General features: G+C 41.9%; 1 protein-coding gene across 4 annotated transcripts; it reads right to left on the reverse strand.

Moving 5' to 3' along the window:
* Positions 1-4,250: 4,250 nt before the first annotated feature.
* hdhd3 (haloacid dehalogenase-like hydrolase domain containing 3) lies at positions 4,251-27,678 on the reverse strand. 4 transcript variants are annotated; one of them, XM_036983901.1, is made up of 3 exons: positions 27,451-27,678; positions 5,106-5,443; positions 4,251-4,945 (listed from the first exon to the last, which is right to left on the reverse strand). In XM_036983901.1, the coding sequence occupies exons 2-3, from the start codon at positions 5,436-5,438 to the stop codon at positions 4,550-4,552; spliced, it is 729 nt and encodes a 242-aa protein (XP_036839796.1). In that variant the 5' UTR covers positions 5,439-5,443; positions 27,451-27,678; the 3' UTR covers positions 4,251-4,549. The 4 variants fall into 4 exon arrangements, with proteins under 4 accessions (XP_036839796.1, XP_021465967.1, XP_021465966.2 ...); XM_021610292.2 differs by lacking the exon at positions 27,451-27,678 and adding an exon at positions 26,903-27,041; XM_021610291.2 differs by lacking the exon at positions 27,451-27,678 and adding an exon at positions 25,873-26,873.
* Between the last annotated feature and the right edge of the window lie 267 nt (positions 27,679-27,945).

The following is a 27,945-nucleotide window of genomic DNA, read 5'->3' on the forward strand; positions in this document are numbered from 1 at the left end:
GATAGGGGAGATTCCCTAGTGGGCTAAGCCAATATGACAGCTTGGTGGAGAAAGGGAAGTGTGTGTGGACTGAGAAGGGTGGGAAAGACATGAGTCGCTACACAGTTGATAATTATATTAATTGAAATGCTAATCCTCTGCACATAAACGCTCACTCATTCGGGAATAATTGCAATCAATATATATATTTACGCTCGGTGTGTCATCTTGATCTCTGTTGGAATCATTCGTCTTTCTGTTGGAAAGTTCATCCAAGTGTCTCTCTGCTTCCCTGAAGTCTTTCGTGGTTAGAATAGATACTTCAGAGTACCATTCAGAAATGTTCTTATAGAATAGATGTTTCGGCAGTTGTCATGTCTTCGCATCCCTGGTTAACAATTTCTAGCTGCGGACTAGTAATTAGTATCTAAGATTTGCTCTTATTCTGTTTAACCATTTCCACCCGTGTAGCCAATGCTCCACGTGGTATGGTTAGGAATTCAACAGCCATTACAACCTTAGCTTGTACTGAGGTTTTTGTGGTCTCTACTCAAACCTTTGCCCCCTCAGCTGACCGAGGTAAGCATGGTCTGAAGAGGAATTCTTCAGGTGTTTTTTTTTATCCGTTACAGTAGAGAAGGGCTGTTCCATGACGCCAGATCCTGTCTGTGCTCATGGGGGTGGGCCAATGACTTAGTTAAACTTTAAAGGGAATACAATTCTCTCACATTAACATCATTTCACAAACAGTTTAATCTTTACTCATCTCATTCATTTTATACAATAATTAGACGCAAACCTCATAATGGAGACACCTGTATAAACAGAGATATGGTAATGTGGCTGTGTGGTCTTTCATGAGGTCACAAACATGAAACAAAACGGACCGGGTTGTAGCTGGGTTCTCCACCGACTGTTTACACATTCTCCAAAACATGGATAATTGTTCAGTTCTGTGATTGTAGAAGAAGTTCCTTTATTCTACTGTGAAACTCTCTCTCTATACTGCATGGCCAGGAGGAGTCTCTTCTAGGAATTTATGACCTGAGATAACAGAACCTGGGTGTAGGAGAGGGAGAGGTTTGCCACACTCTATACCCAGAAAGGGCCACGTCATGACAGTTGTATAGCAGATGTCAAACTCATTCCATGGAGGGCTGAATGTCTGCAGATTCTCTCCACCCTTGTACTTGATCGATGAATTAAGGTCACTAATAATTAAGGAATTCCCCTTTCCTGGTGTCTAGGTCTTTAATTGAAAAGAAACTAAAAACCTTATGTTTCGTAGGATTTTGTCACCCCAATCATAATCATTACAACTTTTTTTCTTAATTGAACCTATTATATTTGAGTTCGTTGTCATTTGATCCAGTACAATACAACAAAATGTATCATTGATTAGACACCTTTTTCAACAAAACTCAAGTTATTTGATTCTTATTCATGCCACATCTTTGACTTAGACATTACAATACTAGAACAAGATTAGAGGGTTTCCCCCCCCTTATATGCAAATAAAAGGGAAAAATGTGGTACAGTATCAAAGATATGAGCATTTCTTTCATTTAGTATACAGTAGAATAGTCAGCTATGAATACAAATAGAGAATGTACCCTTTACCCTCTGTTGGGATAGGGGGGTCCCACCCGGGGGGGGTCCCACCCACCCACCCAAATCAACACCATTATCCCAGGAACCCTAGACCCACTCCAATTTGCATACCGCCCCAACAGATCCACAGATGACACAATCTCTATTGCACTCCACACTACCCTTTGCCACCTGGACAAAAGGAACCTCCCACGTGAGAATGCTATTCATTGACTACAGCTCAGTGTTCAACACCATAGTGCCCTCAAAGCTCATCAATAAGCTAAGGACCCTGGGACTAAACACCTCCCTCTGCAACTGGATTCTGGACTTCCTGATGGGGCCACCCCAAAGTGGTAAGGGTAGGTAACAACACATCTGCCACACTGATCACTGCCTGGTATGGCAACTGCTCGGCCTCCGACCACAAGGCACTACAGAGGGTAGTGTGTACGGCCCTAAAAATTGCCAAAGACTCCAGCCACCCTACTCATAGACTGTTCTCTCTGCTTCTGCACAGCCTGTCTAGGTCCAAAAGGCTTCTTAACAGCTTATACCCCCAAGTGATAAGACTCTTGAACAGCTAATCAAATGGCTACCATGACTATTTGCATTATTGCTCTTTAATAGTTATAAATTTTTTACCTAGTTTTTAATATTTCTTTATATATATAAAAAAAGTGTTTTTTTTGTTGAATTTTATCCCCTTTTCTCCCCAATTTCGTGGTATCCAATTGTTTTTTTTAGTAATACACAACCCAACCAAGCCGCACTGCTTCTTAACACAGCGCCATCCAACCCAGAAGCACCAATGTGTCGCAGGAAACACCGTGCACCTGGCAACCTTGGTTAGCGTGCACTGCGCCCGGCCCGCCACAGGAGTCGCTGGTGCGCGATGAGACAAGGATTTCCCTACCGGCCAAACCCCCCCCCCCCCCCCCCCCCCAGGTTTCCTCCAGATGTGACACTTGGCATTCAGCCCAAAGTGTTCAATCTTGGTTTCATCAGACCAGAGAACCTTGTTTCTCATGGTCAGAGTCCTTTAGGTGCCTTTTGGCAAACTCCAAGCGGGCTGTCATGTCTTTTACTGAGGAGTGGCTTCCATCTTGCCACTACCATAAAGGCCTGATTGGTGGAGTGCTGCAGAGATGGTTGTCCTTCTGGAAGGTTCTCCCATCTCCACAAAGGAACTCTATCAGAGTGAACATCGGATTCTTGGCCACCTCCCTGACAAAGGCCATTCTCCCTCGATTGTCCAGTTTGGCCGGGCGACCAGCTCTAGGAAGTCGTAGTGTTTCCAAACTTCTTCCATTTAAGAATGATGGAAGCCACTGTGCTCTTAGGGACCTTCAATGCTGCATAAATGTGTTGGTACCCTTCCCCAGATCTGTGCCTCAACACAATCCTGTCTCGGAACTCTACGGACAATTTGTTTGACGCCATGACTTGATTTTTGCTCTGGCATGCACTGTCAACTGTGCAACCTTTTTATATAGACAGGTGTGTGCGCCTTTCAAACCATGTCCAATCAATTGAATTTACCAAAGTTGGACTCCAATCAAGTTGTAGAAACATCAAGGATGATCAATAGAAACAGGATGAACCTGAGCTCAATGATGAGACTCATAGCAAAGGGTCTGAATAATTATGTAAATACGTTTTTTTTAGTTTGAATACATTTGCAAAAAAGTCTAAACCTTTGTTCACTTTGTTATTATGAGGATATTTATTTAATTCATTTTAGAATAAAGGCTTTAACGTAACAAAATGTGGAAAAAAACTAGGTCTGAGTACTTTCCGAATGCACCGCATACAATCAGCTGACCTATAGACAAAGGAACTTGTATCTTACTCTATAATTATGTAGCATGTGTTCTGACGTAAAAGTATTTACCACATTTAAAGACATTCATTTGGCTCCCTGACTTGCATACTGCTAGGCTACTGCTTTTTGAGCTCCAGACAACAACTATCTGTAGAGAAGTTATAAACATATTCTCTGAAGATGGGAATTTCCTCACTGCAGGAACAATAGGCAGTGAGGTGTGAGCCTCATTCTGGTACACGCTTAATTTAAGTTAGTTGTGGAGGACAGGCTCATAGTAACACACAGTGTTGAAAATGTTAACTCCTGAATCAACACAAAGAATGTTACATTGAAAAGGTAACACTGGCCAATTTGCTGTGTAACAAAAGAGCTCTACTATTAAAGACCAACAAAGAATTCATGCCTTTTAGGCCAAAACTACACAACAATGAAAATAGGCTTAAGATGGATAGCGGTATGCTTTTCACTGGGTTGTACTGAATGGTGGGATGGACCACCCATGCAAACAAATAAAGACTGGTTCCTGCCCTCAGATTGGATGCACTTTGGAGTGCTTCTCTCAATCATGTGCAGCCAGTCATAGCTTTTTATGTCAGGTAACAGTTTTGACTGGATGGGATGCAGTAAATGTCAGAAGTGACTAGCAGGTTTGGAGAACTTATGTAGCAGGTTAGGAGAATTAAGTTAAGGTTAGGTAAAATGCTAAAAACATGCAACTTTTGATATCACTTTGACATTAGCTGCATAGCCACGACCATAAATAACCGGCCCGATCCCTCCTTGTCTCAGCTCAAGTGAGCTGAAATCTAATGCTGTATGATTTTTTTTAAATTCATTTCCAAGAGAAGTTAAGTCGTAGAATGTAGCACTGGCTGTAGAACAGGCATTTTTATTTATTGAACATAATACATTAATTGGAGGGTGTCACAACGTGATCTAAAACGTATTGGTGAAATAAGTTACATGTACATATTTAGATAATCTAAAAGTGGTCATCGCATATGTTAAGTTTTGGGGCTAGTTTCACTGCCGTAGATTAAGGCTTGGCTTTTATATATAGTTGTTATACTTTAATGTCAAGTGCAGTGAAATGTTGGCACAGTGCGGTTTGTTTGAGTCCTGGCTTGAGTTTACTTGTGTAATAGATAACATTTAGTCCATATGTTGCTGGAGACGTGCAGGTAGCTCCTCCAGGGTCTTTAGTCGATGCTGTGGGGGAACATCAGGGTATTTATTCCTGCCCTGTCTGTCCAGCAAGTACCCATGGAGGCCCAGTGACCGAGAGGTCACATAGTCATAGACATAATGGTCCCCAATGTGAGCTACACTCGCGGCTGTTACGCCACATTTCTCTAGTGCCCGGTTGAAGATGGCTGGGTTAGGCTTGGCTATACCGGCCTCCTCTGAGGTGAGCAGGAAGCTGAAGTGAGACAGCAGGCCACAGCCTCGTAGAATCCCCTCCAGGCGATTGTCAAAGTTGGACACCACACCCTGCTTCAGTCCCAGGGAGGATATGCTCTCCAGGGTCTTCGCAGAGTCTGGAAATACCTTAGGATGGAAGATACAGGCTATTAATTTCACAATGTGGCACAATTGTTCCAATTGATATTGAGGATGTTTACAATTTAACTATTTTAATGAATGCATGATCATTTTGCACAATCATAATATCACATTTTTGGAGAAGCAATTATTATAATCCCCTCACCTCCCAGTTATTAGGGCTGCAGAAGCCATGATACAAGTTGTGGGCCAGTGTGTCCAGTAGGGCTGCGTCCTGTATTCTACACTGGGCGAAGGTGTCCCGAACCACTCCCATCCACCAGGCCTTCCCCCCCAGGCCCTGGGCCCTACCGTAGTTGGGGTAGAGTTTGGAGTACTGGTGGAAGGACTGGCGGAAGGCAGCCTCCACCTCTGTAGGGTTAAGACTGAAACCTGCTGTTCGCTGGACCTCTTGGCAGTACTGCTCCCCGACAGACCTGCGCACCTTCAGCAGGGTGTCTTTCACATCCCACAGCACCCAGCGCAGTGGCACATGCATCACACCTGCCACAGAAATACACACATCCACACGCATCTCATGTTGTAGATGTAGCTGAGATGGAGGAAATCAGAAAAAGTATGAAAAATGGCTCAGCTAATTTCACTGCATTGACAAAAAGAAAATTAACAAAATAGCTAAGGCTGCAAAATAAAACACAAATCATAACAATCATTATTAACATAATTTAGGGAATTCAACAGTCCAGTTCATTAAGAAGTCAATAGTAATCATCCGTGAGTTATTTAGGCTCGTAACTATTTATCATAAATCATGAAAGAATACGAACAGTGAATGGTTTATTCAATCTAAAATCCCCAGTAGTTTGATATCAAAGTCGATCAGTTCAGCAAACAATGACGTTTCTCATTTCACCCTTTCATGTGTACATGTAATTAATTTCATTACCTATTAACCATATCGATTGCATAATTGGCCTATGAGGATCCGTAGGGCCGTGATCATTGACAATTCACATTACACAATATGTTTGAAGCGTGCGCTCCGCAGTAATAACAAACAATAACTGATGGCCCACTCTCCGGATCGCAACAGATTGTTACCTTTCATCTGAACCGAGTCGGTGGACTTACGTGGATTCATGGACACACAGAACTTCTGGATCAGACGGAGTTAAGGAAGAGAAAGCAGTGAGCTCAGGCGATGGCAATTTCCTCCTTTTATGGAGTTGAGATCTGTCTGACTTTTCCACCTGACCTAATTAAAGCGCCCCTGGCCCAGCCGAGTAAGTGGCAATGAATTAAAGGATTATTCCACCAACTCCATGGGCCTTTTCTACAGGTACAAAGTCCAGATACTGTTTTATTTCTAACTGATTGATCCCACAGTGATACACTGACTTTTTTTGTTAGTTGCTCAATGATAACACCACATAGTGGTGCCTGGAGAAGTGAGTATACTCTAATTGAGCAAAACATTTCCCAAATGGCCTACCCGGTGAAAGAAAGATGCTGTGTGAAAATGTATGAGAAACAGTGACATACACTCTGAATGACCTACAATTATCTTTCACAGTCAGGCCAACCCAAGCTGTACTGTACAGGTAGGCCTACTAGTGAAACAGATACAGTGCCTTGCGAAAGTATTCGGCCCCCTTGAACTTTGCGACCTTTTGCCACATTTCAGGCTTCAAACATAAAGATATAAAACTGTATTTTTTTGTGAAGAAGAAACAACAAGTGGGACACAATCATGAAGTGGAACGACATTTATTGGATATTTCAAACTTTTTTAACAAATCAAAAACTGAAAAATTGGGCGTGCAAAATTATTCAGCCCCCTTAAGTTAATACTTTGTAGCGCCACCTTTTGCTGCGATTACAGCTGTAAGTCGCTTGGGGTATGTCTATCAGTTTTGCACATCGAGAGACTGACATTTTTTCCCATTCCTCCTTGCAAAACAGCTCGAGCTCAGTGAGGTTGGATGGAGAGCATTTGTGAACAGCAGTTTTCAGTTCTTTCCACAGATTCTCGATTGGATTCAGGTCTGGACTTTGACTTGGCCATTCTAACACCTGGATATGTTTATTTTTGAACCATTCCATTGTAGATTTTGCTTTATGTTTTGGATCATTGTCTTGTTGGAAGACAAATCTCCGTCCCAGTCTCAGGTCTTTTGCAGACTCCATCAGGTTTTCTTCCAGAATGGTCCTGTATTTGGCTCCATCCATCTTCCCATCAATTTTAACCATCTTCCCTGTCCCTGCTGAAGAAAAGCAGGCCCAAACCATGATGCTGCCACCACCATGTTTGACAGTGGGGATGGTGTGTTCAGGGTGATGAGCTGTGTTGCTTTTACGCCAAACATAACATTTTGCATTGTTGCCAAAAAGTTCAATTTTGGTTTCATCTGACCAGAGCACCTTCTTCCACATGTTTGGTGTGTCTCCCAGGTGGCCTGTGGCAAACTTTAAACAACACTTTTTATGGATATCTTTAAGAAATGGCTTTCTTCTTGCCACTCTTCCATAAAAGGCCAGATTTGTGCAATATACGACTGATTGTTGTCCTATGGACAGAGTCTCCCACCTCTGCAGTTCATCCAGAGTGATCATGGGCCTCTTGGCTGCATCTCTGATCAGTCTTCTCCTTGTATGAGCTGAAAGTTTAGAGGGACGGCCAGGTCTTGGTATATTTGCAGTGGTCTGATACTCCTTCCATTTCAATATTATCGCTTGCACAGTGCTCCTTGGGATGTTTAAAGCTTGGGAAATCTTTTTGTATCCAAATCCGGCTTTAAACTTCTTCACAACAGTATCTCGGACCTGTCTGGTGTGTTCCTTATTCTTCATGATGCTCTCTGCGCTTTTAACGGACCTCTGAGACTATCACAGTGCAGGTGCATTTATACGGAGACTTGATTACACACAGGTGGATTGTATTTATCATCATTAGTCATTTAGGTCAACATTGGATCATTCAGAGATCCTCACTGAACTTCTGGAGAGAGTTTGCTGCACTGAAAGTAAAGGGGCTGAATAATTTTGCACTCCCAATTTTTCAGTTTTTGATTTGTTAAAAAAGTTTGAAATATCCAATAAATGTCGTTCCACTTCATGATTGTGTCCCACTTGTTGTTGATTCTTCACAAAAAAATACAGTTTTATATCTTTATGTTTGAAGCCTGAAATGTGGCAAAAGGTCGCAAAGTTCAAGGGGGCCGAATACTTTCGCAAGGCACTGTAAATGGAGGCTGTCAACTAAGCCAGGTTTTCGCTCTCAAAGTTATTAACTATCCCTATATTTCTGTTATTACGGGGCTATCACTCAGTCAAAAGTGTGCCTGCGCAGGGAGTCTTGTGGTCGATGGACCTAGCCAAGAGTGGAATGGCTACCTTGTAGTGTGTTCATACGGTATAGTAAACTTTGTTAAACTGGAACCTTGTCATTGAGTTAAGTCACATTTTTTTTAATAGAAAAACAACTAAATAGGATGTTCATAATGTCCATAACAATGTCCATAACAATGCTTAAACCACACCAGGAGACCACTAAGGTCTGGGAATTGTATTTGTTGTTGTGTAGTTATCATTTAATTTAAGTGGCAGGCACCTAGAACTGCTATTTGGCTAGCAGTGTTTCTGAGATGTTGTTAGCACAACAAATGGCCACTGGATTGATGCAGATAATCATGATATCATTCTGCCAGGTAGGCAAAGACTACTTTGTAGCTAGTTAACATTTTAAATTGAGAGTTTTTGGGAAAGCCTTTCCATCTACCAGAAGACGGTTCGGCCTACCATTAGCATCGCTATATTTTTCCTTCCTTACGTTTTACTTCATGACATTATGAGGCATGTTTTGCCTTGCTTCATAGTAGCCTATAGCCAAAATCCCACCATAGAAACATGGATAATTATTTTATAAAGACCTCAATGTTCTCCTGTTCTATTGGTTTACGTTAAACTTTAGTACATTGTCTAGCAGCCAAGGGTATGATCCTAGTCATATTAGCAACCCATGATAGTTGTAAGTTGTTGCATCTTCAGAGCTCCCTTTCTGAAATGTCTAATGGATATTCCTATTTATAAAACTGCTTTCAGGTATGGGTGGTGCACATTTTAGAATGCTTTTCCTGTAAATTGCAATTTGGAACATTCACATGTAGGCCTGCACCGTGTGCGCATTGCTGCACCTAAAATGTGAGGAAATAATAGTTAATCAACATTTTAAGCTAAACATTCTGATATGTTCCATCAACCTTATTAATTGATATGACATATACCTCCAACCCAAAAATTTGATCATATTACTCCAGTGCTAGCCTCCCTACTACACTGGCTTCCTGTCAAGGCAAGGGCTGATTTCAAGGTTTTACTGCTAATCTACAAAGCATTACATGGGCTTGCTCCTACCTCTCTCTCTGATTTGGTCCTGCCGTACATACCTACACGTACGCTACGGTCACAAGACGCAAGCCTCCTAATTGTCCCTAGAATTTCTAAGCAAACAGCTGGAGGCAGGGCTTTCTCCTATAGAGCTCAATTTTTATGAAATGATCTGCCTACCCATGTAAGAAACGCAAACTCGGTCTCAATCTTTAAGTCTTTACTGAAGACTCATCTCTTCAGTGGGTCATATGATTGAGTGTAGTCTGGCCCAGGATTGGGAAGGTGAACGGAAAGGCTCTGGAGCAACGAACCGCCCTTGCTGTCTCTGCCTGGCCGGTTCCCCTCTTTCCACTGGAATTCTCTGCCTCTAACCCTATTACAGGGGCTGAGTCACTGGCTTACTGGGGCTCTTTCATACCGTCCCTAGGAGGGGTGCGTCACTTGAGTGGGTTGAGTCACTGATGTGATCTTCCTGTCTGGGTTGGCGCCCCCCCTTGGGTTGTGCCGTGGCGGAGATCTTTGTGGGCTATACTCGGCCTTGTCTCAGGATGGTAAGTTGGTGGTTGAAGATATCCCTCTAGTGGTGTGGGGGCTGTGCTTTGGCAAAGTGGGTGGGGTTATATCCTTCCTGTTTGGCCCTGCCCGGGGGTGTCCTCGGATGGGGCCACAGTGTCTCCTGACCCCTCCTGTCTCAGCCTCCAGTATTTATGCTGCAGTAGTTTGTGTCGGGGGGCGAGGGTCAGTTTGTTATATCTGGAGTACTTCTCCTGTCCTATTCGGTGTCCTGTGTGAATTTAAGTGTGCTCTCTCTAATTCTCTCTTTCTTTCTCTCTCTCGGAGGACCTGAGCCCTAGGACCATGCCTCAGGACTACCTGACATGATGACTCCTTGCTGTCTCCAATCCACCTGGCCGTGCTGCTGCTCCAGTTTCAACTGTTTCTGCCTTATTATTATTGGACCATGCTGGTCATTTATGAACATTTGAACATCTTGGCCATGTTCTGTTATAATCTCCACCCGGCACAGCCAGAAGAGGAAGAGGACCCCACATAGCCTGGTTCCTCTCTAGGTTTCTTCCTAGGTTTTGGCCTTTCTAGGGAGTTTTTCCTAGCCACCGTGCTTCTACACCTGCATTGCTTGCTGTTTGGGGTTTTAGGCTGGGTTTCTGTACAGCACTTTGAGATATCAGCTGATGTACGAAGGGCTATATAAATAAATTTGATCCACTAGACTACTACACTAGGCTACTTTGAAATGCATCGAAGGGATTGTGGGAAGGGAAGTGAGTATACGCAATGCCCATTGAAAAATAAGTGGCTATACAGTGTATACCCTCCACTACACCACTGACAACACACATAGGGGCAGGTGTACCAAGACTGCTTGCGTTACACGCGTTATTACATGCTGACGTTCGTCATGGTGTATACTTTTTAACCATGAAACAAATCAAATGTTATTTGTCACATACTTCGTAAACAACAGACTAACAGTGAAATGCTTACTTACGAGCCCTTTCCAACAATGCAGAGAATACAAATAAATAATATAACAATTATAACAAGAAGAATAAATACACTGAGTAACGATAAGTTGGCTATATACACGGGGTACCAGTACCGAGTCGATGTGCAGAGGTAGTTAGCGACACCGTGTGCTATGGGGGGTGATCAGGGACATAAGCCTAGGCAACCGTACCACCTGACATGATACCAACGCCTTACAAACGTCTGTGACTCCTGCGTTACGGGTCTGACTGACATGACACCAACGCCTTACTAACGTGTGCGTGATGCCTGCATCGCGTATTAACCTCTCTAGGGTATGTGGGACGCTAGCGTCCCACCTGTCCAACATCCAGTGAGATTGCAGAGCGCCAAATACAGAAATACTCATTATAAAAATTCAGAAAATATACAACTATTTTACATTGGTTTAAAGATTAACTTCTTGTGAATCCAACCACTGTGTCAGATTTCAAAAATGCTTTATGGCGTACCTTACAATTACTTGAGAACATAGCCCTGCAGACAAATCATTACAAACAACCAGCCAAGTAGAAGAGTTACACAAGTCAGAAATAGAGATAGAATTAATCACTTACCTTTGATGATCTTCATATGTTTGCACTCAGAAGACATTAATTTATTCTTATATCTGAAAATCTCAGTTTTGTTCACTTGTTTTCTTTAGTAATCCACAGGCTCAAACGCAGTCACAACAGGCAGACAAAAAATCCAAATTGTATCCGTAAAGTTCATAGAAACATGTCAAACGATGTTTAGATTCAATCATCAGGTTGTTTTTAGCCTAAATAATCTACAATATTTCAACCGGACAATAACGTTGTCAATATAAAAGGTAAACAAGAAAGGCACTCTCTGGTCGCGCGCATGAAAAAGCTCTGACACGGCAGGGTCCACTCATTCAAACTCCTCTTACTCCCTCATTTTTCAGAATATAGGCCTGAAACAATTTCTAAAGACATAACATCTAGTGAATGGCATAGTCCTAAATCAATGGATACTGTAATGGCATTGAATAGAAAACTACAACAACAAAAAATCCTACTTCCTGAATGGATTTTTCTCAGGTTTTCGCCTGCCAAATCAGTTCTGTTATACTCAAAGACATTATTTTAACAGTAGCTGAAACTTTAGATTTTTCTATCCAAATATACTAATTATATGCATATCCTAACTTCTGGGCCTGAGTAGAAGGCAGTTTAATTTGGGCATGCTTTTCATCCAATTCCAAATGCTGTCCCCTACCCTAGAGAAGTTAATGAAAGTCATAATGTGCATAGTTTCTATTTATATTAATTAAAGCTCAACCATAAATGTTAGAAACGTACAATTTCTCCCGTGCAAGCAGACATTCCAACGTAGCCACATTGAACTATAGTGTAGCCTACGTGTATATTTCCTGTTATCGCTAATGGCCTAGAAAAGATGATGCCCAATCTATAGATAATCTGTATTTCTCTCAACACCTCATAGCATGGTATGTTATCTTATATCTCTGTATACAGATCTAAATGTTAGCCAATCACAGACAGTGAGTGTTGTTACCAGTTCCACAGACAACCAATAACAGTTGTGTCCACAGCTTTCAGAGGAGTTCATAGGTGCAATCAGGGATCCTTGGGATGTCCCTTCAGTCAAATAGAGCAGTTCATAGACTTTCCCAGAGGGTCTGTTCTAAATCGGACTCCTTGGGATGTCCCTCCCTCTATCAAGTACAGAGGGAGCCCCCGAACAAAGCAGTTAACCCACTGTTCCTAGGCCATCATTGAAAATAAGAATTTGTTCTTAACCGACTTGCCTAGTTAAAAAAGGTACAAAATAAAACAAAATAAAAAAGTATAATAATGTAAATTGGTTAAGTTTAGTGTTAGTTAAAGGTAAGGACGTCCCAAGGAATCCGGATTGCAGTGACTGTTCATAAAGTGAGAGACTGGCACGGTATTTGAGAGCTCGGCGGCGACACATTCATTCATTCTTGTTTTTTTTTTTACAAGCGACAGAAGCGATTTGAGTGTCTGTCCCAGGTAGTTTCATTAGAAACTATGAAAATAATTACCAAGATGTACTTGATCCAATTGAGGAGTAAGTAGGCTATATCATTGTTGTGATATCGTTAGGAAATATTTAGACCTACTGTGTTAAGGCAAATTTGGTTTATTTGTAAAATAATATTTTTTTGATGATAATTGTCGAAAGCACGTAGGCACTATTATTTACTATTATTTTCATATGCTTTCCCATAGGGTCTATGCTATTTGGGCTCCTTGGAATGTCCCTATCAAATTATAAATGTATAAAATTGTAAAGTTCAGGGTAAGGACGTCCCAAGGAATCCGGATAGCAGTGACTGTTCATAAAGTGAATGACTGGTACGGTATTTGAGAGCTAGGCGGCAACACAGACATTCAGTTGTTTGTTTGTTTTTCTACAAGTGGCACAAGCGATTTGAGTGTCTGCCCCAGATAGTTTCCTCATTAGAGACGATGAAAATAATTACCAAGATGTCCTTGATCCAATTGAAGAGTAAGTGGGCTATATTTAAGTTGTGATATCGTTAGGAAATATTTATGTCTACTGTGTTAAGGCAAATGTGGTTTATTTGAAAATGATTTTTTGTTGATAACGTTTTGTCGAATGCACGTAGGCAATATTATTTAATATGTCGATAGCAGAGTAGGATAGTGTACAATAACGTAATTTGATGTGCTAGTATTGTTTATTTCATGGATTAATTAAATTGTAAATTAAATAACTACTTTTCACTAAAGGGAAACGAGGTACAACATGCAACTTCGATTGAAGACCTAAAATCACACAACGGTATCCTAATATAGTGTGGATACAGTAGTAGCCTATTCTACAATCTAACTGTATGTGCTAGTATTATTTATCTAATTTATCAATTAAAATGTGGATGGGTACACTATTTCATTCCATGATTATGTTATTGTAGATACAAGAGTAGTCTATAGCTATAACAATAATGTAATTGAATGTGATATAGTATAATTTATTTCATTGATGAATACAATTGTAAATGGGGATGGGTAGGCTACTTCATTCAGTGAATACATTGCTATCTCTGGGAGTATGTTAATGACAGCTTTTCAGCTGTTGAACTATGGCAATGTCTAACTAATTTATAAATCGCTTTCTTTTAGTCAAGATGTGATGAGCAACCAATCAGCTTCACTGCAGGTGCTCAACCCACCACAGTTCTCCCTCCACAAGTAACCCCATCCTCTTCTCCTGTTCAACTACTTTGCCACCGCACAAAAAATTACTGTACATATACCCCTGTGCCCATCTCAGTGTAACATGATCCATCCAAGGCCTCAGCTGGATGCCTAAAATGTGAGAAATGTAAGCAAGGTGCTATAGTGTGCGTGTGTGTGTGTATGGATGGAGTTCCAAGTAAAGACATGCGAAGATGGCAAAGGAGGTAGTGAGAGCATACAGTATGAAAATTAAGACCCCATGGGATCTAAAATGAGTGTGGGGTGCCTTGTCTGCTTTTTGTCCGTTTGAGGATACTTCAGTCACCCCTGGTGGAGGTTCTTGGAACACTGCGATTTAAGTCTGAGCACAGGTTGACGAAAACCTTCAAAAGGTGGTGGTGCTGTTGCATGTTATCTTGAATACCAGGCAGATGTTTGAGTACAGAATCAAATGGTGTAAACTGAACAGGCTAAACTTGTTGAGTACACTCTTTGAGAAACGGGTTCCAACAGGGTTCTTTGGTTGTCACCAAAGGAGAAAACTTTTTGGTTCCAGGTAGAACCCTCTGTGGAATGGAACCAAAAAGGGTTCTACCTAGACACAGAAGGGGTTCTACCTGGAATCAAAAAGGATTATCCTATGGGGACAGCGGAAGAATCCTGTTAGTTTGTAGATAGCACCTTTTTAACCGAGTGTAGTCCTGTACTGCAGTTGTGGATATCTGTGAAAAATACAATTAATTGGTGCTGGTGAGTTAAGATAATCAGAAATACTATGAAACATCCCCACTTTTAGCACACATTTGCAAGCAGGCAAAGTAACCTGTGTGTGATCACAACATTGACAGGACCAACAAAAAAAGACTTGCTTGGGACACCCGAGTGGGGCAGCGGTCTAAGTCACTGCATCTCAGTGTTAGAGGCATAACTACAGACCCTGGTTCGTTTCTAGGCTGTATCACACCCGGCCGCGATTGAGAGTCCCATAGGGCAGCGCACAATTGGCCCAGCGTCGTCCGGGTTTAGCTGGGGTAGGTCGTCATTGTAAATAAGAATTTGTTCTTAACTGACTTGCCGAGTTAAATAAAGGTTCAATAAAAAAAATAAAAACATGCAGGTCATTCACTAGGTCCCCCCCGTGTGGTTCTGGGATTTTTGCTCACCGTTCTTGTGATCATTTTGACCCCACGGGGTGAGATCTTGCGTGGAGCCCCAGATCGAGGGAGATCATCAGTGGTCTTGTATGTCTTCCATTTCCTAATAATTGCTCCCACAGTTGATTTCTTCAAACCAAGCTGCTTACCTACTGCAGATTCAGTCTTCCCAGACTGGTGCAGGTCTACAATTTTGTTTCTGGTGTCATTTGACAGCTCTTTGGTCTTGGCCATAGTGGAGTTTGGAGTGTGACTGTTTGAGGTTGTGGACAGGTCTTTTATACTGATAACAAGTTCAAACAGGTGCCATTAATACAGGTAATGAGTGGAGGACAGAGGAGCCTCTTAAAGAAGAAGTTACAGGTCTGTGAGAGCCAGAAATCTTGCTTGTTTGTAAGTGACCAAATACTTATTTTCCACCATAATTTGCAAATAAATTCATTAAAAATCCTACAATGATTTTTTCCCCCTCATTTTTTCTGTCATAGTTGAAGTGTACCTATGATGAAAATTACAGGCCTCTCTCATCTTTTTAAGTGGGAGAACTTGCACAATTGGTGGCTGACTAAATACTTTTTTGCCCCACTGTATGTGACACACATACAGTTAAAGTCGGGAAGTTTACATACATACACTTAGGTTGGAGTCATTAAAACTCGTTTCTCAACCACTCCACACATTTCTTGTTAACAAACTATAGTTTTGGCAAGTCATTTAGGACATCTACTTTGTGCATGACAAGTCATTTTTCCAACAATTGTTTACAGACAGATTGTTTCACTGTATCACACTTCCAGTGGATCAGAAGTTTACATACACTAAGTTGACTGTGCCTTTTAAACAGCTTGGAAAATTCCAGAAAATGATGTCATGGCTTTAGAAGCTTCTGAAAGGCTAATTGACATAATTTGAGTCAATTGGAGGTGTACCTGTGGATGTATTTCAAGGCCCACCTTCAAACTCAGTGCCTCTTTGCTTGACATCACAGGAAAATCAAAAGAAATCAGTCAAGACCTCAGAAAAAAAGTGTTCATCTGTACAACCAATACTATGCAAGTATAAACACCATGGGACCACGCAGCCGTCATACAGCTCAGGAAGGAGACATGTTCTTTCTCCTAGAGATGAACGTACTTTGGTGCGGAAAGTGCAAATCAATACCAGAACAACAGCAAAGGACCCTGTGAAGATGCTGGAGGAAACAGGTACAAAAGTATCTATATCCACAGTAAAACAAGCCCTATATCGACATAACCTAAAAGGCCGCTCAGCAAGGAAGAAGACACTGCCCCAAAACCCACATAAAAAAGCCAGACTACGGTTTGCAACTGCACACGGGGACAAAGATAGTACTTTTTGGAGAAAAAAATAGAACTGTTTGGCCATAATGACCATCATTATGTTTGGAGGAAAAAGGTGGACACCATCCCAACTGTGAAGCACGGGGGTGGCAGCATCATGTTGTGGGGGTGCTTTGCTGCAGGACGGACTGGTGCCCTTCACAAAATAGATGGCATCATGAGACAGGAAAATGTGGATATATTAAAGCAACATCTCAAGACATCAGTCAGGAAGTTAAAGCTTGGTCGCAAATGGGTCTTCCAAATGGACAATCACCCCAAGCATACTTCCAAAGATGTGGCAAAATGGCTTAAGGACAACAAAGTCAAGGTATTGGAGTGGCCATCACAAAGCCCTGACCTCAATCCTATAGAAAATATGTGGGCAGAACTGAAAAAGAAGGCCTACAAACCTGACTCAGTTACTCCAGCTCTGTCAGGAGGAATGGGCCAAAATTCACCCAACTTATTGTGGGAAGCTTGTGGAAGGCTACTCGAAACGTTTCACCATAGTTAAACAATTTAAAGGCAATGCTACCAAATACTAATTGAGTGTATGTAAACTTCTGACCCACTGGGAATGTGATGAAATAAATCAAATCTGAAATAAATCATTATTTCTACTAAACTCAGCAAAAAAAGAAACATCCCTTTTTCAGGACCCTGTCTTTCAAAGATAATTAGTAAAAATCCAAATAACTTCACAGATCTTTACTGTAAAGGGTTTAAACACTGTCTCAATGAACCATAAACAATTCATGAACATGCCACTGTGGAATGATCGTGAAGACACTAACAGATGGTAGGCAATTAAGGTCACAGTTGTGAAAATGTATGACACTAAAGAGGCCTTTCCACTGACTCTGAAAAACACGTTCCTCAGGCATGCTGCAAAGAGGCATGAGGACTGCAGATGTCGATAGGGCAATAAACTTCAATGTCCGTACTGTGAGACCTCTAAGACAGCGCTACAGGGTGACAGGAAAGACATACAGGGAAGACATCCTCCTCCCTCATGTGGTACCCTGCTTGCAGGCTCATCCTGACATGACCCTCCAGCATGACAATGTCACCAGCCATACTGCTCATTCTGTGCGTGATTTCCTGCAAGACAGGAATTTAAGTGTTCTGCCATGGCCAGCGAAAAGCCCGGATCTCAATCCCATTGAGCACGTCTGGGACCTGTTGGATCCAAGGGTGAGGGCTAGGGTAATTCCCCCTAGAAATGTCCGGGAACTTGCAGGTGCCTTGGTGGAAGAGTGGGGTAACATCTCACAGCAAGAACTGGCAAATCTGGTACAGTCCATGAGGAGATGCACTGCAGTACTTAATGCAGCTGGTGGCCACACAAGATACTGACTGTTACTTTTGATTTTGACCCCTCCTTTGTTCAGGGACACATTATTCCATGTCTGTGGAATTTGTCTCAGTTGTTTAATCTTGTTATGTTCATACAAATATTTACACATGTTAAGTTTACTGAAAATAAACACAGTTGACAGTGAGAGGACCTTTCTTTTTTGCTGTGTTTATTATTCTGACATTTCACATTCTTAAAATAAAGTGGCAATCCTAACTGACCTAAGACTGGGAATTTTTACTAGGATTAAATGTCAGGAATTGTGAAACTGAGTTTAAATGTATTTGGCTAAGGTAAACTTCCAACTTCAACTGCATGTATGGTCATATTTTTTTATATTTCATTTTCCTCCCAGGCATTTTCATTTAATGTGTGTATATAATTACTGCCGCTAGGGGAGCTGTGACATCAATGAAGGGAGTTAGTAAGATATTTAACGTTTCTTATTTAATATATATTTAACATTTCTACATTATGGAGAATGACTAGTTCTGAAAATGAACGTTTCTCTGTCTCAACACTAACTATTAATTCAGGTATGTAATGTGCAAAAATGCAATATGACTCAAAATATTGAGATAACATGGTTAATTACATAGTATAGTCCATGAGTTTGGTGATGTTTGAAGACAGTTTTAACTGAGTGAAATACTGGTTGGTATTATCCCCATTGTACGTAAGTTAATGGAATTAGGCTAGGTTGCTAATGGTTTACATTTATTTTTATTTCACCTTTATTTAGCCAGGTAGACAAGTTGAGAACAAGTTCTCATTTACAACTGCGACCTGGCCAAGAATAAAGCAAAGCAGTTCAACACATACAACACAGCATACACATGGAATAAACAAAACATACAGTCAATAATACAGTTGAATAAAATGTATATACAGTGTTTGCAAATGCGGTAAGAAAAGGGTGGTAAGGCAATAAATAGGCCATGGTGGCGAAGTAATTACAATATATCAATTAGACACTAGAGTGATTGATGTGCAGAAGATGAATGTGCAAGTAGAGATACAGGGGTGCAAAGGAGCACAATAAATAAATAAATAAATAAATAAATACAGTATGGGGATGAGGTAGTTGGATAGGCTATTTACAGATGGGCTATGTACAGGTGCAGTGATCTGTGAGCTGCTCAGACAGCTGGTGCTTAAAGCTAGTGAGGGAGGTAAGAGTCAGTGATTTTTGCAATTCATTCCAGTCATTGGCAGCAGAGAACTGGAAGGAGAGGCGGCCAAAGTAGGAATTGGCTTTTGGGGTGACTAGAGAGATATACCTGCTGGAGCGCGTGCTAAGGGTGGGTGCTGCTATTGTGACCAGTGAGCTGAGATAAGACTGGGCCTTACCTATCAGAGACTTGTAGATGTCCTGAAGCCAGTGGGTTTGGCATCGAGTACAAAGCGAGGGCCAGCCAACGAGAGTGTACAGGTCGCAGTGGTGGGTAGGATATGGGGCTTTGGTGACAAAACCGATGGCACTGTGATAGACTGCATCCAATTTGTTGAGTAGAGTGTTGGGGGCTATTTTGTAAATGACATCGCCGAAGTTGAGGATCGGTAGGATGGTATGTTTGGCAGCATGAGTGAAGGATGCTTTGTTGCGAAATAGGAAGCCGATTCTAGATTTAATTTTGGATTGGAGTTTCTTAATGGAGTCTGGAAGGAGAGTTTACAGTCTAACCAGACACCCAGGTATTTGTAGTTGTCCACATATTCTAAGTCAGAACCGTCCAGAGAAGTGATGCTGGGAAGGCGGGCAGGTGTGGGCAGCGATCGGTGGAAGAGCATGCATTTAGTTTTACTTGCATTTAAGAGCAGTTGGAGGCCACGGTAGGAGAGTTGTATGGCATTGAAGCTTGTCTGGAGGTTAGTTAACACAGTGTCCAAAGAAGGGCCAGAAGTATACAGAATGGTGTCGTCTGCATAGAGGTGGATCAGAGAATCACCAGCAGCAAGAGCGACCTCATTGATGTATACAGAGAAGAGAGTCGGCCCGAGAATTTAACCTTGTGGCACCCTCAGAGACTGCCAGAGGTCCGGACAACAGGCCCTCTGATTTGACACACTGAACTCTGCCAGAGAAGTAGTTGGTGAACCAGGCAAGGAGGTCATTTGAGAAACCAAGGCTGTTTTGTCTGCCGATAAGAATGTGGTGATTTGACAGAGGTCGATGAAGATGGCTGCATAGTATTGTCTCTTATCGATGGCAGTTATGATGTCGTTTAGGACCTTGAGCGTGGCTGGGGTGCACCCATGACCAGCTCTGAAACCAGATTGCACAGCGGAGAAGGTACAGTGGGATTCGAAATGGTTGGTATTCTGTTTGTTAACTTGGTTTAGAAGAAATTAGAAAGTGTAGTGGAAATGTCCTGTATTACCAAATAACAAGAGAGCAAAACCCACACACAAGTCAGAGTTATCATGAAGTTCATCTTTAATTATATGAGCTCCATCACAACCCTGTGACTCTCAGATCAATTCAGTGTCTATAAATTAATTATCTGAGAGTGCTTACACATTGCAACTGAGATCCTTTATAGCAAAGACACACATAGCGAGACATCATTGGCAATAAATTATCGTTCAGCTTTGTCTCCTAAACTAAGCTCTTATCTTGTTCTTGGTACAAAATAGTACCAAGACATTACCTCACCCAATGGTATATATCAATTGTCATTTTAGACACTCCCATCCCAAATACAATCCATCCTGGACAAGCTCACGGAGAGGAGAGTGAGCCTCTAGGTCAAGATAAGGGCAACCTCAGAGGGAACATAGAATGGTTCCAGACACTGCCGTCCTCCTCTCCCCGATGGGAAAAGTAGGGAGTGACTGGCACACAGACATTGTGAAGCCAAGAGATAATTGGTTCCCCCTCAATCATCCCTTCACATGGTTTAAAAGATACGTTTCCATATCAAGACAAGCTTGACCTCTCCCATTTCTGTGGCCCAAGTAACTGAACCCTGACAGAGAACTGCAAACGGCCAACACTATAGTACAACAAAATACTTTCTAAATGACAAGTATCTCACAAGCATATTATGAAAATAAAACATCTTATCTATGTTACCCAACTAATTCTGATTCTGCCACAACAAAAGGCAGGGTAGGATAGATATAGGTCTGTAGAAGTTTGGGTCTAGAGTGTCTCCCACTTTGAAGAGGGGGATGACCGCGGCAGCTTTCCAATCTTTGGGAATCTCAGACGATACGAAAGAGAGATTGAACAGGCTAGTAATAGGGGTTGCAACAATTTTGGCAGATAATTTTAGAAAGAGAGGGTCCAGATTGTCTAGCCCAGCTGATTTGTAGGGGTCCAGATTTTGCAGCTCTTTCAGAACATCAGCTATCTGGATTTGGGTGAAGGAGAAATGGTGGGGGCTTGGGCGGGTTGCTGTGGAGGGTGCCGGGCAGTTGACCGGGGTAGGGATAGCCAGGTGGAAATCATGGCCAGCCGTAGAAAAATGCTTATTCAAATTCTCAATTATAGTGGATTTATCGGTAGTGACAGTGTTTCCTAACCTCAGTGCAGTGGGCAGCTGGGAGGAGGTGCTCTTATTCTCCATGGACTTTACAGTGTTCCAATAACTTTTTTGAGTTTGTACTACAGGATGCAAATTTCTGTTTGAAAAAGCTAGCCTTTAGCTTTCCTAACTGCCTGTGTGACAGGTTAAAGGAAATATTCATAGCCTGTTATACATTAAAAAGAATAAGTTCAGAGTATGTGAGGATCTTAAAACATCTAAGGTTAAAAAGATGCATTCAGTATTAGTTGATAAGAGATTGATAACATTCATATAATTGTGTTAAAGTTAAAATCCGTCAAGCGTACAAAGGGTACGAATTGTGAGAGTAATGGGTAAACATTATATTGATTACTTTATTTTGTGGTGCCTAAAAGTGTTGATCTGTGATCTACGAAATGCTCTTAATCTATGAGCCGGAGATCGATTGCTCTGGTCTCCACCCATATTCCTGGGGAAATCGCAGTCTTTTCTCATTGAACTAAAAGTTGAATTGAGAAAACACCGTATCACTCTCGTGATTTTTTCTCCCCTGTTTTCAGGTGCGTAACATTTTTGGAGGCTCCGCTGAGATTGCTGCTCAGATGTCCAGTTTCCACATCCTGGTCGCTGAATTCCGAGCAAGCTAAATCCCCACATAACAACTCAGGCAGGCTGCAGTGAGGAAAGTGTTGCTGTTCGAGGGAAGCTGGAAGTTAGTGGTTAAGTACGTGTCAACTGAGGCCATTGATCGACCATCAGAGACAGTAAGGACCATCTAATTCAGAGTCAACTCCTGCACAGTAAAAGTTCCTCCTGTTCTGTCAACATGACAAGCGCCTTGGAAGAACTACAGGAAGAGGTAGTAGGAGAATTGCACACCCTGACTAAAGACAAATTACTAGAGATATGTGATTTCCTTGACATATCAGGCGAACAGAGAAGAGATGTTCAAAACAAATCCCGCATATCATTAATGACTCACATTATGATGTTCCTTGAAAGAGTTAGAAGATGGTGGCATGTCAGAATTGTTGCTACTTAAAGACAAAATGACAGATGATCAGTGGCATAGATAACAAAACAGGGCAAATTGACCATGATATTGAACCAGCCGGAACACATCACAGAATAGAGGAACTGAGAACTGTAACCCTACAACAAGGGGTGGGAACTGAGCAGATTACTGCAGCCAAAGCCAGTGATTCTCTGCGTCAGCCCCAACCCCATGCCAATCTTCAGGGGAGCGTGCCGCTCTCACCCAATGCACAGCCCAGCTCATACTGGCGCAAAGAGTTTAAAATATCTGGTCAGATAGGTGAACCGGGCCAGAAAGAAAAACTGATTTTTTTCCAGCCTTGCCCATCAGATCGAGAATGGACTTAACAGAGGCTATCCTGAGGTAGAAATAGTAGACGCAGTAGTCAGGGCTATTTCTCCAGGCTCACAGCTACGCAGCTACTTGGAAGGTAAACCCTTCCCACACTTAGATGTATCCTGCGTTCCCACTTCCAAGAGAAGAGTGCAACAGAGCTTTACAAACAGCTAGCTTCAGAAGCACAGCATAGCAAGGAGACCCCTCAAAGCTTCCTGATGCGTGTCTTAGATTTGAGGCAAAAAGTACTGTTTGCATCCCAGGAGTCAGAATCAGGGCTTAAGTATGACCCTGCTCTAGTCCAGAGCATGTGTTTACACACAGTCCTTACGGGTCTCCAGAGTGACAGTATCAGGATAGACATGCAGCCTCTCCTGCTAGAGAGCGAAACATCAGATGAGGTTTTGCTAGAGAAGTTTAACATTGCTTGTGCTAATGAGATAGAAAGACGAAACAAAAAACAGTTTAATGCCCCACAGCCTGCTACAACTGTAAGTGTAGTCCAGTTAGAAGATACGCCATCTGCAAAGTGTCCTGTGAAGGAAGCCAAAGCTAAGATACCCGCAGAACTGTTAACAGAGTTAGCTGAACTTAAGACAAGTGTAGCTTCTCTAAAAGGTCTCAGTGCAGAGATTGCTCAGATTAAGGAGACATTACAGCAGCCTATGTTTCAGTCACCGCCTTGTGCCTATGCCCCACCCCCAGTTAGGAGGCCAGATAGGTGGCTGGGGGTCCCTGTTTCCCAGCAGCAGTATTACAGCAACTACAGTCAGTCCCATGCACCTGACCCTGCGCAGCATCAATATGCACCTAACCGGTATACCAACCGCTCTGCTCAAGCTCCAAGGAGGTGTTTTGTCTGCCAGCAGGCCAGAACAGATGCACGCTGCACACACTGCTTCCGATGTGGGAGTGGAGAACATTTTCAAGCTGGATGTAAAATCCGGGGAGCCAGACCATCAAGGGAGGCCCCTTTAAACGGAAACGGGTTACCGCTGAGGGACGAGTCTTAACCGTAGCTACCAAAAAGTCCCAGAAATGTGCAAATTGTGCCAGAGAAGATTCAATTGAGAACCTGAAACAATGTTCATCATGTAAAGAGACACTGTACTGGACTAGAGCCAGGATTCAGACACGGCTAAGACATCCGGGTTGGCAGAATGTGCTAAAGCCGTGAATAAAGCAAACTTAGGGGGTAGGCTTCTAATGTTAACATGCATGAAACCAAGGCTTTTACGGTTACAGAAGTCAACCCATGAGAGCACCTGGGTAGTAGGAGTGGAGCTAGGCATTGCAGGTCCTGGATTAACCTCTACATCACCAGAGGAACAGAGGGGAAGTAGGATAAGGGTACGGCTAAAGGCTATAAGAACTGGCCGTCTAGCACGTTCGGAACAGAGAGTAAAAGGAGCAGGTTTTAGGGCACGATACCATAGATTCAAGGCATAATGTACAGACAAAGGAACGAGAAGGGATTAACATGGCGCCCAAACATTCTGTACTTTTTTTCAACGTTTTAGATCCAATTTGTTTTATTTTCTATGAACAAAGGCTCAGTTCACTTTAGGTAATACATGTAAATATGTGACGTCAAGATAAAATGTGTTAGTGTTAATATTTGTACAAAAATAGTGTAACAGTTCACTAGCTTGATGCTAACCAAATTTAGCTTGGCTAAGCACAATAGTAGTTAGCTCTAGCCTAGTTGGTTTTAGTCGATGTCAGCTTAATGTAATGGTTGTGGCATTGTTTTGCATTGGCGCCCAAGTAATTTAGAGTTTTTTCTAAATTGACACTGATCGTACAGTGAGTTATATATAATGTGAATGTGTAGCTGTATGGGGACTCCACGTTTGGATGAACGGACCAACGGGACTGCCACGGGCAAGTCCCTTGACGGGTACCAGGAATGGTGGAAAGACAATCTGAAGGTAATTGTCTTTGCACACAACACAGCAGTGTCCAGGCCTCCAGAGTATTCACTCTATTGCCTGCCATATGGAGGGGAGCCGCAGCAGTTAACTGACGTAAACAATGCAATTGTATATAACATTATTGCATATACTGTAGTATAATATTTTTTTAATTGACAGTGTTTTTCTTTTGCTGTTTTTATATAACATACTTTGAGGTCACTGATATTCCACCTGATGTGGTGGAAGTTGAAGCAGATCAAAATGCCTTTGAAGACCACCTTTAGGTGACTGTGTCTGTTAATCCGGTAAAGTGGTAAATCTGGGAAGTGGGGGGGAAACTAGGTCAAATCATGACGTCAGTGATTTTCAGGTCAGAGTAAGATGCAGAGATTCTGAGTTAGATGACTGTTCAAAACAAAAATTCCAGTCTGAGCTCGTTTTTTTCCAGAGTTTCCAGTTGTCTTGAAGGCCCTGTATTCGGAAGTCAGAGATTGATTTGCCCGACTTGTGAGTTGTTTTGAATATGCCACTAGACACCTAGGCTACCTCCAACAAAGAAAAGGAAAGGGGGATACCTAGTTAGTTGTATAACTGAATGCATTCAACTGAAATGTGTCTTTCGCGTTTAACCCAACCTCTCTGAATCAGAGAGGTGCGGGGGGCTGCCTTAATCAAAATCCATGTATTCGCAGCCCGGGGGAAACAGTGCTTTGCTTGGACAAGACAACAAAAAAGTGAATATTTTCAGCTTTGGGATTCAATCTAGCAACCTTTCGGTTACTGGCTCAGCGCTTTAACCACTAGGCTACCAAGAAACCCTTGTGTTTCTATTGATGCGAGAAATAGGCATATCTACACAGTAATGGTGGCTACGATATCAACTAGCCTAATAATTTTTGCATTGAGGTGATAGGCCTATTTTAGCTAAATCGACAAATGAAATTGATAAACTAAACAGACACTTAAACTAACACGTAACACATGTAGACGTTTTTAAGGCATTAAGGCATTCATGGTAAAATCATTCAGAATAAACTTACATGTTAATTCATGGCGTTATTTTATGGCGCTAGGAAGATGTTAGGTGACTTGGTGGAAGGTATCATTAGCTTCACGAGGCTTAATTATGGCATGAATCACCCCCCATAGTGTGCTGGCTAGCTAGCACAAAGTGTCACTCCCACCTCTCGCCTGCTGTGTCCCGGAGTCCTCCGTAGGACTAGCTGGATAAACTGGCACAGTGTCATTCGCTCCCGAATTCTGAACACCAGCCCTCGGCATCGTTAACAGAACTGCAGGAAAACAGTGCCCGTTGTAACCCCGCCCCTTCTTCTGTGGGTTTAATCGGCGGCTGGCATCCAACGTTATTGTTCAATAACGCCACCTACTGTACTGGATCGCTTCTGCCTTCCCTAACCTAAAAATGTACTTATAGAAGTATAAAGAGGGGTTCCTGCAGATACAGGAATGCAGGCCGAAATTGCACCATTCTCTGTCTCTAAGGCCTAGACACATCACTACTATGGGCGCAAGACGAGCAAATAATCAGAGGCGCAAACAGTAGTTTTCCCACGAAAATGCTGGTAATGTTAGCTAGCTAGTGTTGTAGTAGTGTGACAATGGCAACAGCGGCTGTAGAAGCTGTTATTTACTTCAAGGTGGATGTTGTTGCTAATTTGTTAGCACCACCCTTTTAACTTTCAAACTTTGTTTACAAATGATAATCTGGTGAATGGCACTTTTTTTGCAGCGCACTTGATGTTTGCGATCTCTGAAAATAATTACTATGAAACATTGTTGCATTTAAACTTTAGATCACTGGTTAGTGTGATGAAGGTCATAAAATAAATGTTGTTCATTTCATTTGGGAAATTAAATGGTTGTGCTTTTGTATTGTTATGATTTTCTGTCTCCGAGGCTCGGCCAGGCCTGTTTTCATTCCTCCTTCAGTAGAACTAGAGTGGTCCGACTACAGAAGCTATAATAAATTATACTATGTTTTCTGTTATTTTCTTGATTTGAGTTTGACACAACGTATTGGAAGATTTTTGGTCCCTCTGAAGACTAGGGTCATAGTTACAGTTCGCCACTGATTTATAGGCAGGGATAAAGTGACTAAACAAAAGGATAAACAGCAGCAGCATATATGACAACATCGGAGTTAAATGATATGTTTGTCAAGGAAGATAACCGAAGGTTGTGTGTGTATCGTACCTGATCACTCTCGACGCTACAAGCACAGACAGAAGAAGGGTTAGTTACCAGTATATTTGCAACAATGCAACGAAGTATACCCTTACTGGCAGTCGGTCCTAGGGTGCAGCACTTCAAATATCACCACGGAATCTCTTGCACAGAAGAAAGGGTTCCATTTGAGTCCTGCACTCAAACATGTAGCCTACCGTGTAATGTTTGTTGTGTTAATCCTTTGCATAAATGTATTATAATACTGAGGTTGGACAAAAAGTTACAGGACGTTCAAAATAGAGTAAATCCATTCTAAATTGTGACAAATAACTGCTTCTCCTGCCATCTAATGTTAGGATAACCCAATATGTACTTACTCTTAATAAAGAGCCTGTCTTAAGGTTCAAGGACCTTGTATGTTATTTTAGAGGTAGACTGGCTCTGGCAGCAAAATATTATATTGAAACGTGAATTGATTCTCAATTGGAATACGGTTTTAGAAACAGAAGCCCGTTACGTTCGTTCATATAACATCCAAATAATGTATCGCAAAATATACACTGTACACTGTTTACCGGCTTTATCACAGTTGCAGCTGACAGTATTTTTTCAGTGACAACACGTTTCTGGTGGCCTTTTTCCATTACATACACAGGCGTTCAGAGCACGATAGATTGCTAATTAGCAGAGGTGGTCCGTCTGTTGTACAAAAAACACGCGCTGTAACATAGCGATATGGCCGTGTGGGAACACTAACCCTAAAAAAGGTGTATCAATTTAACCGTAAAAAAAAAAAAAAAAATGTTTTAACGTATTGCTTGCTGATATGAAAAATAAGGTCCTTATGTTTCCAAAACTGCACTGCAAGCAACGCGTGTTAATGTTCAAAACAAGCGTCAGGGATCTTAACAAAACCCCTATACAGAAGACGCCTTCGCCCAATTACTTATGTGTAATGGAAATGAGGGTCATGATCAAGGGCTAATGTTGGGATGGCTCAAGCTACTTACTAGTGTTTCTTAAAACTAAGAATATTTATTAGCTTATTTCCCCCTACAGATTGAGATGAT

The sequence above is a fragment of the Oncorhynchus mykiss genome, chromosome 7 (assembly GCF_013265735.2).
Source record: "Oncorhynchus mykiss isolate Arlee chromosome 7, USDA_OmykA_1.1, whole genome shotgun sequence".
NCBI classification, from domain to species: Eukaryota; Metazoa; Chordata; class Actinopteri; order Salmoniformes; family Salmonidae; genus Oncorhynchus; species Oncorhynchus mykiss.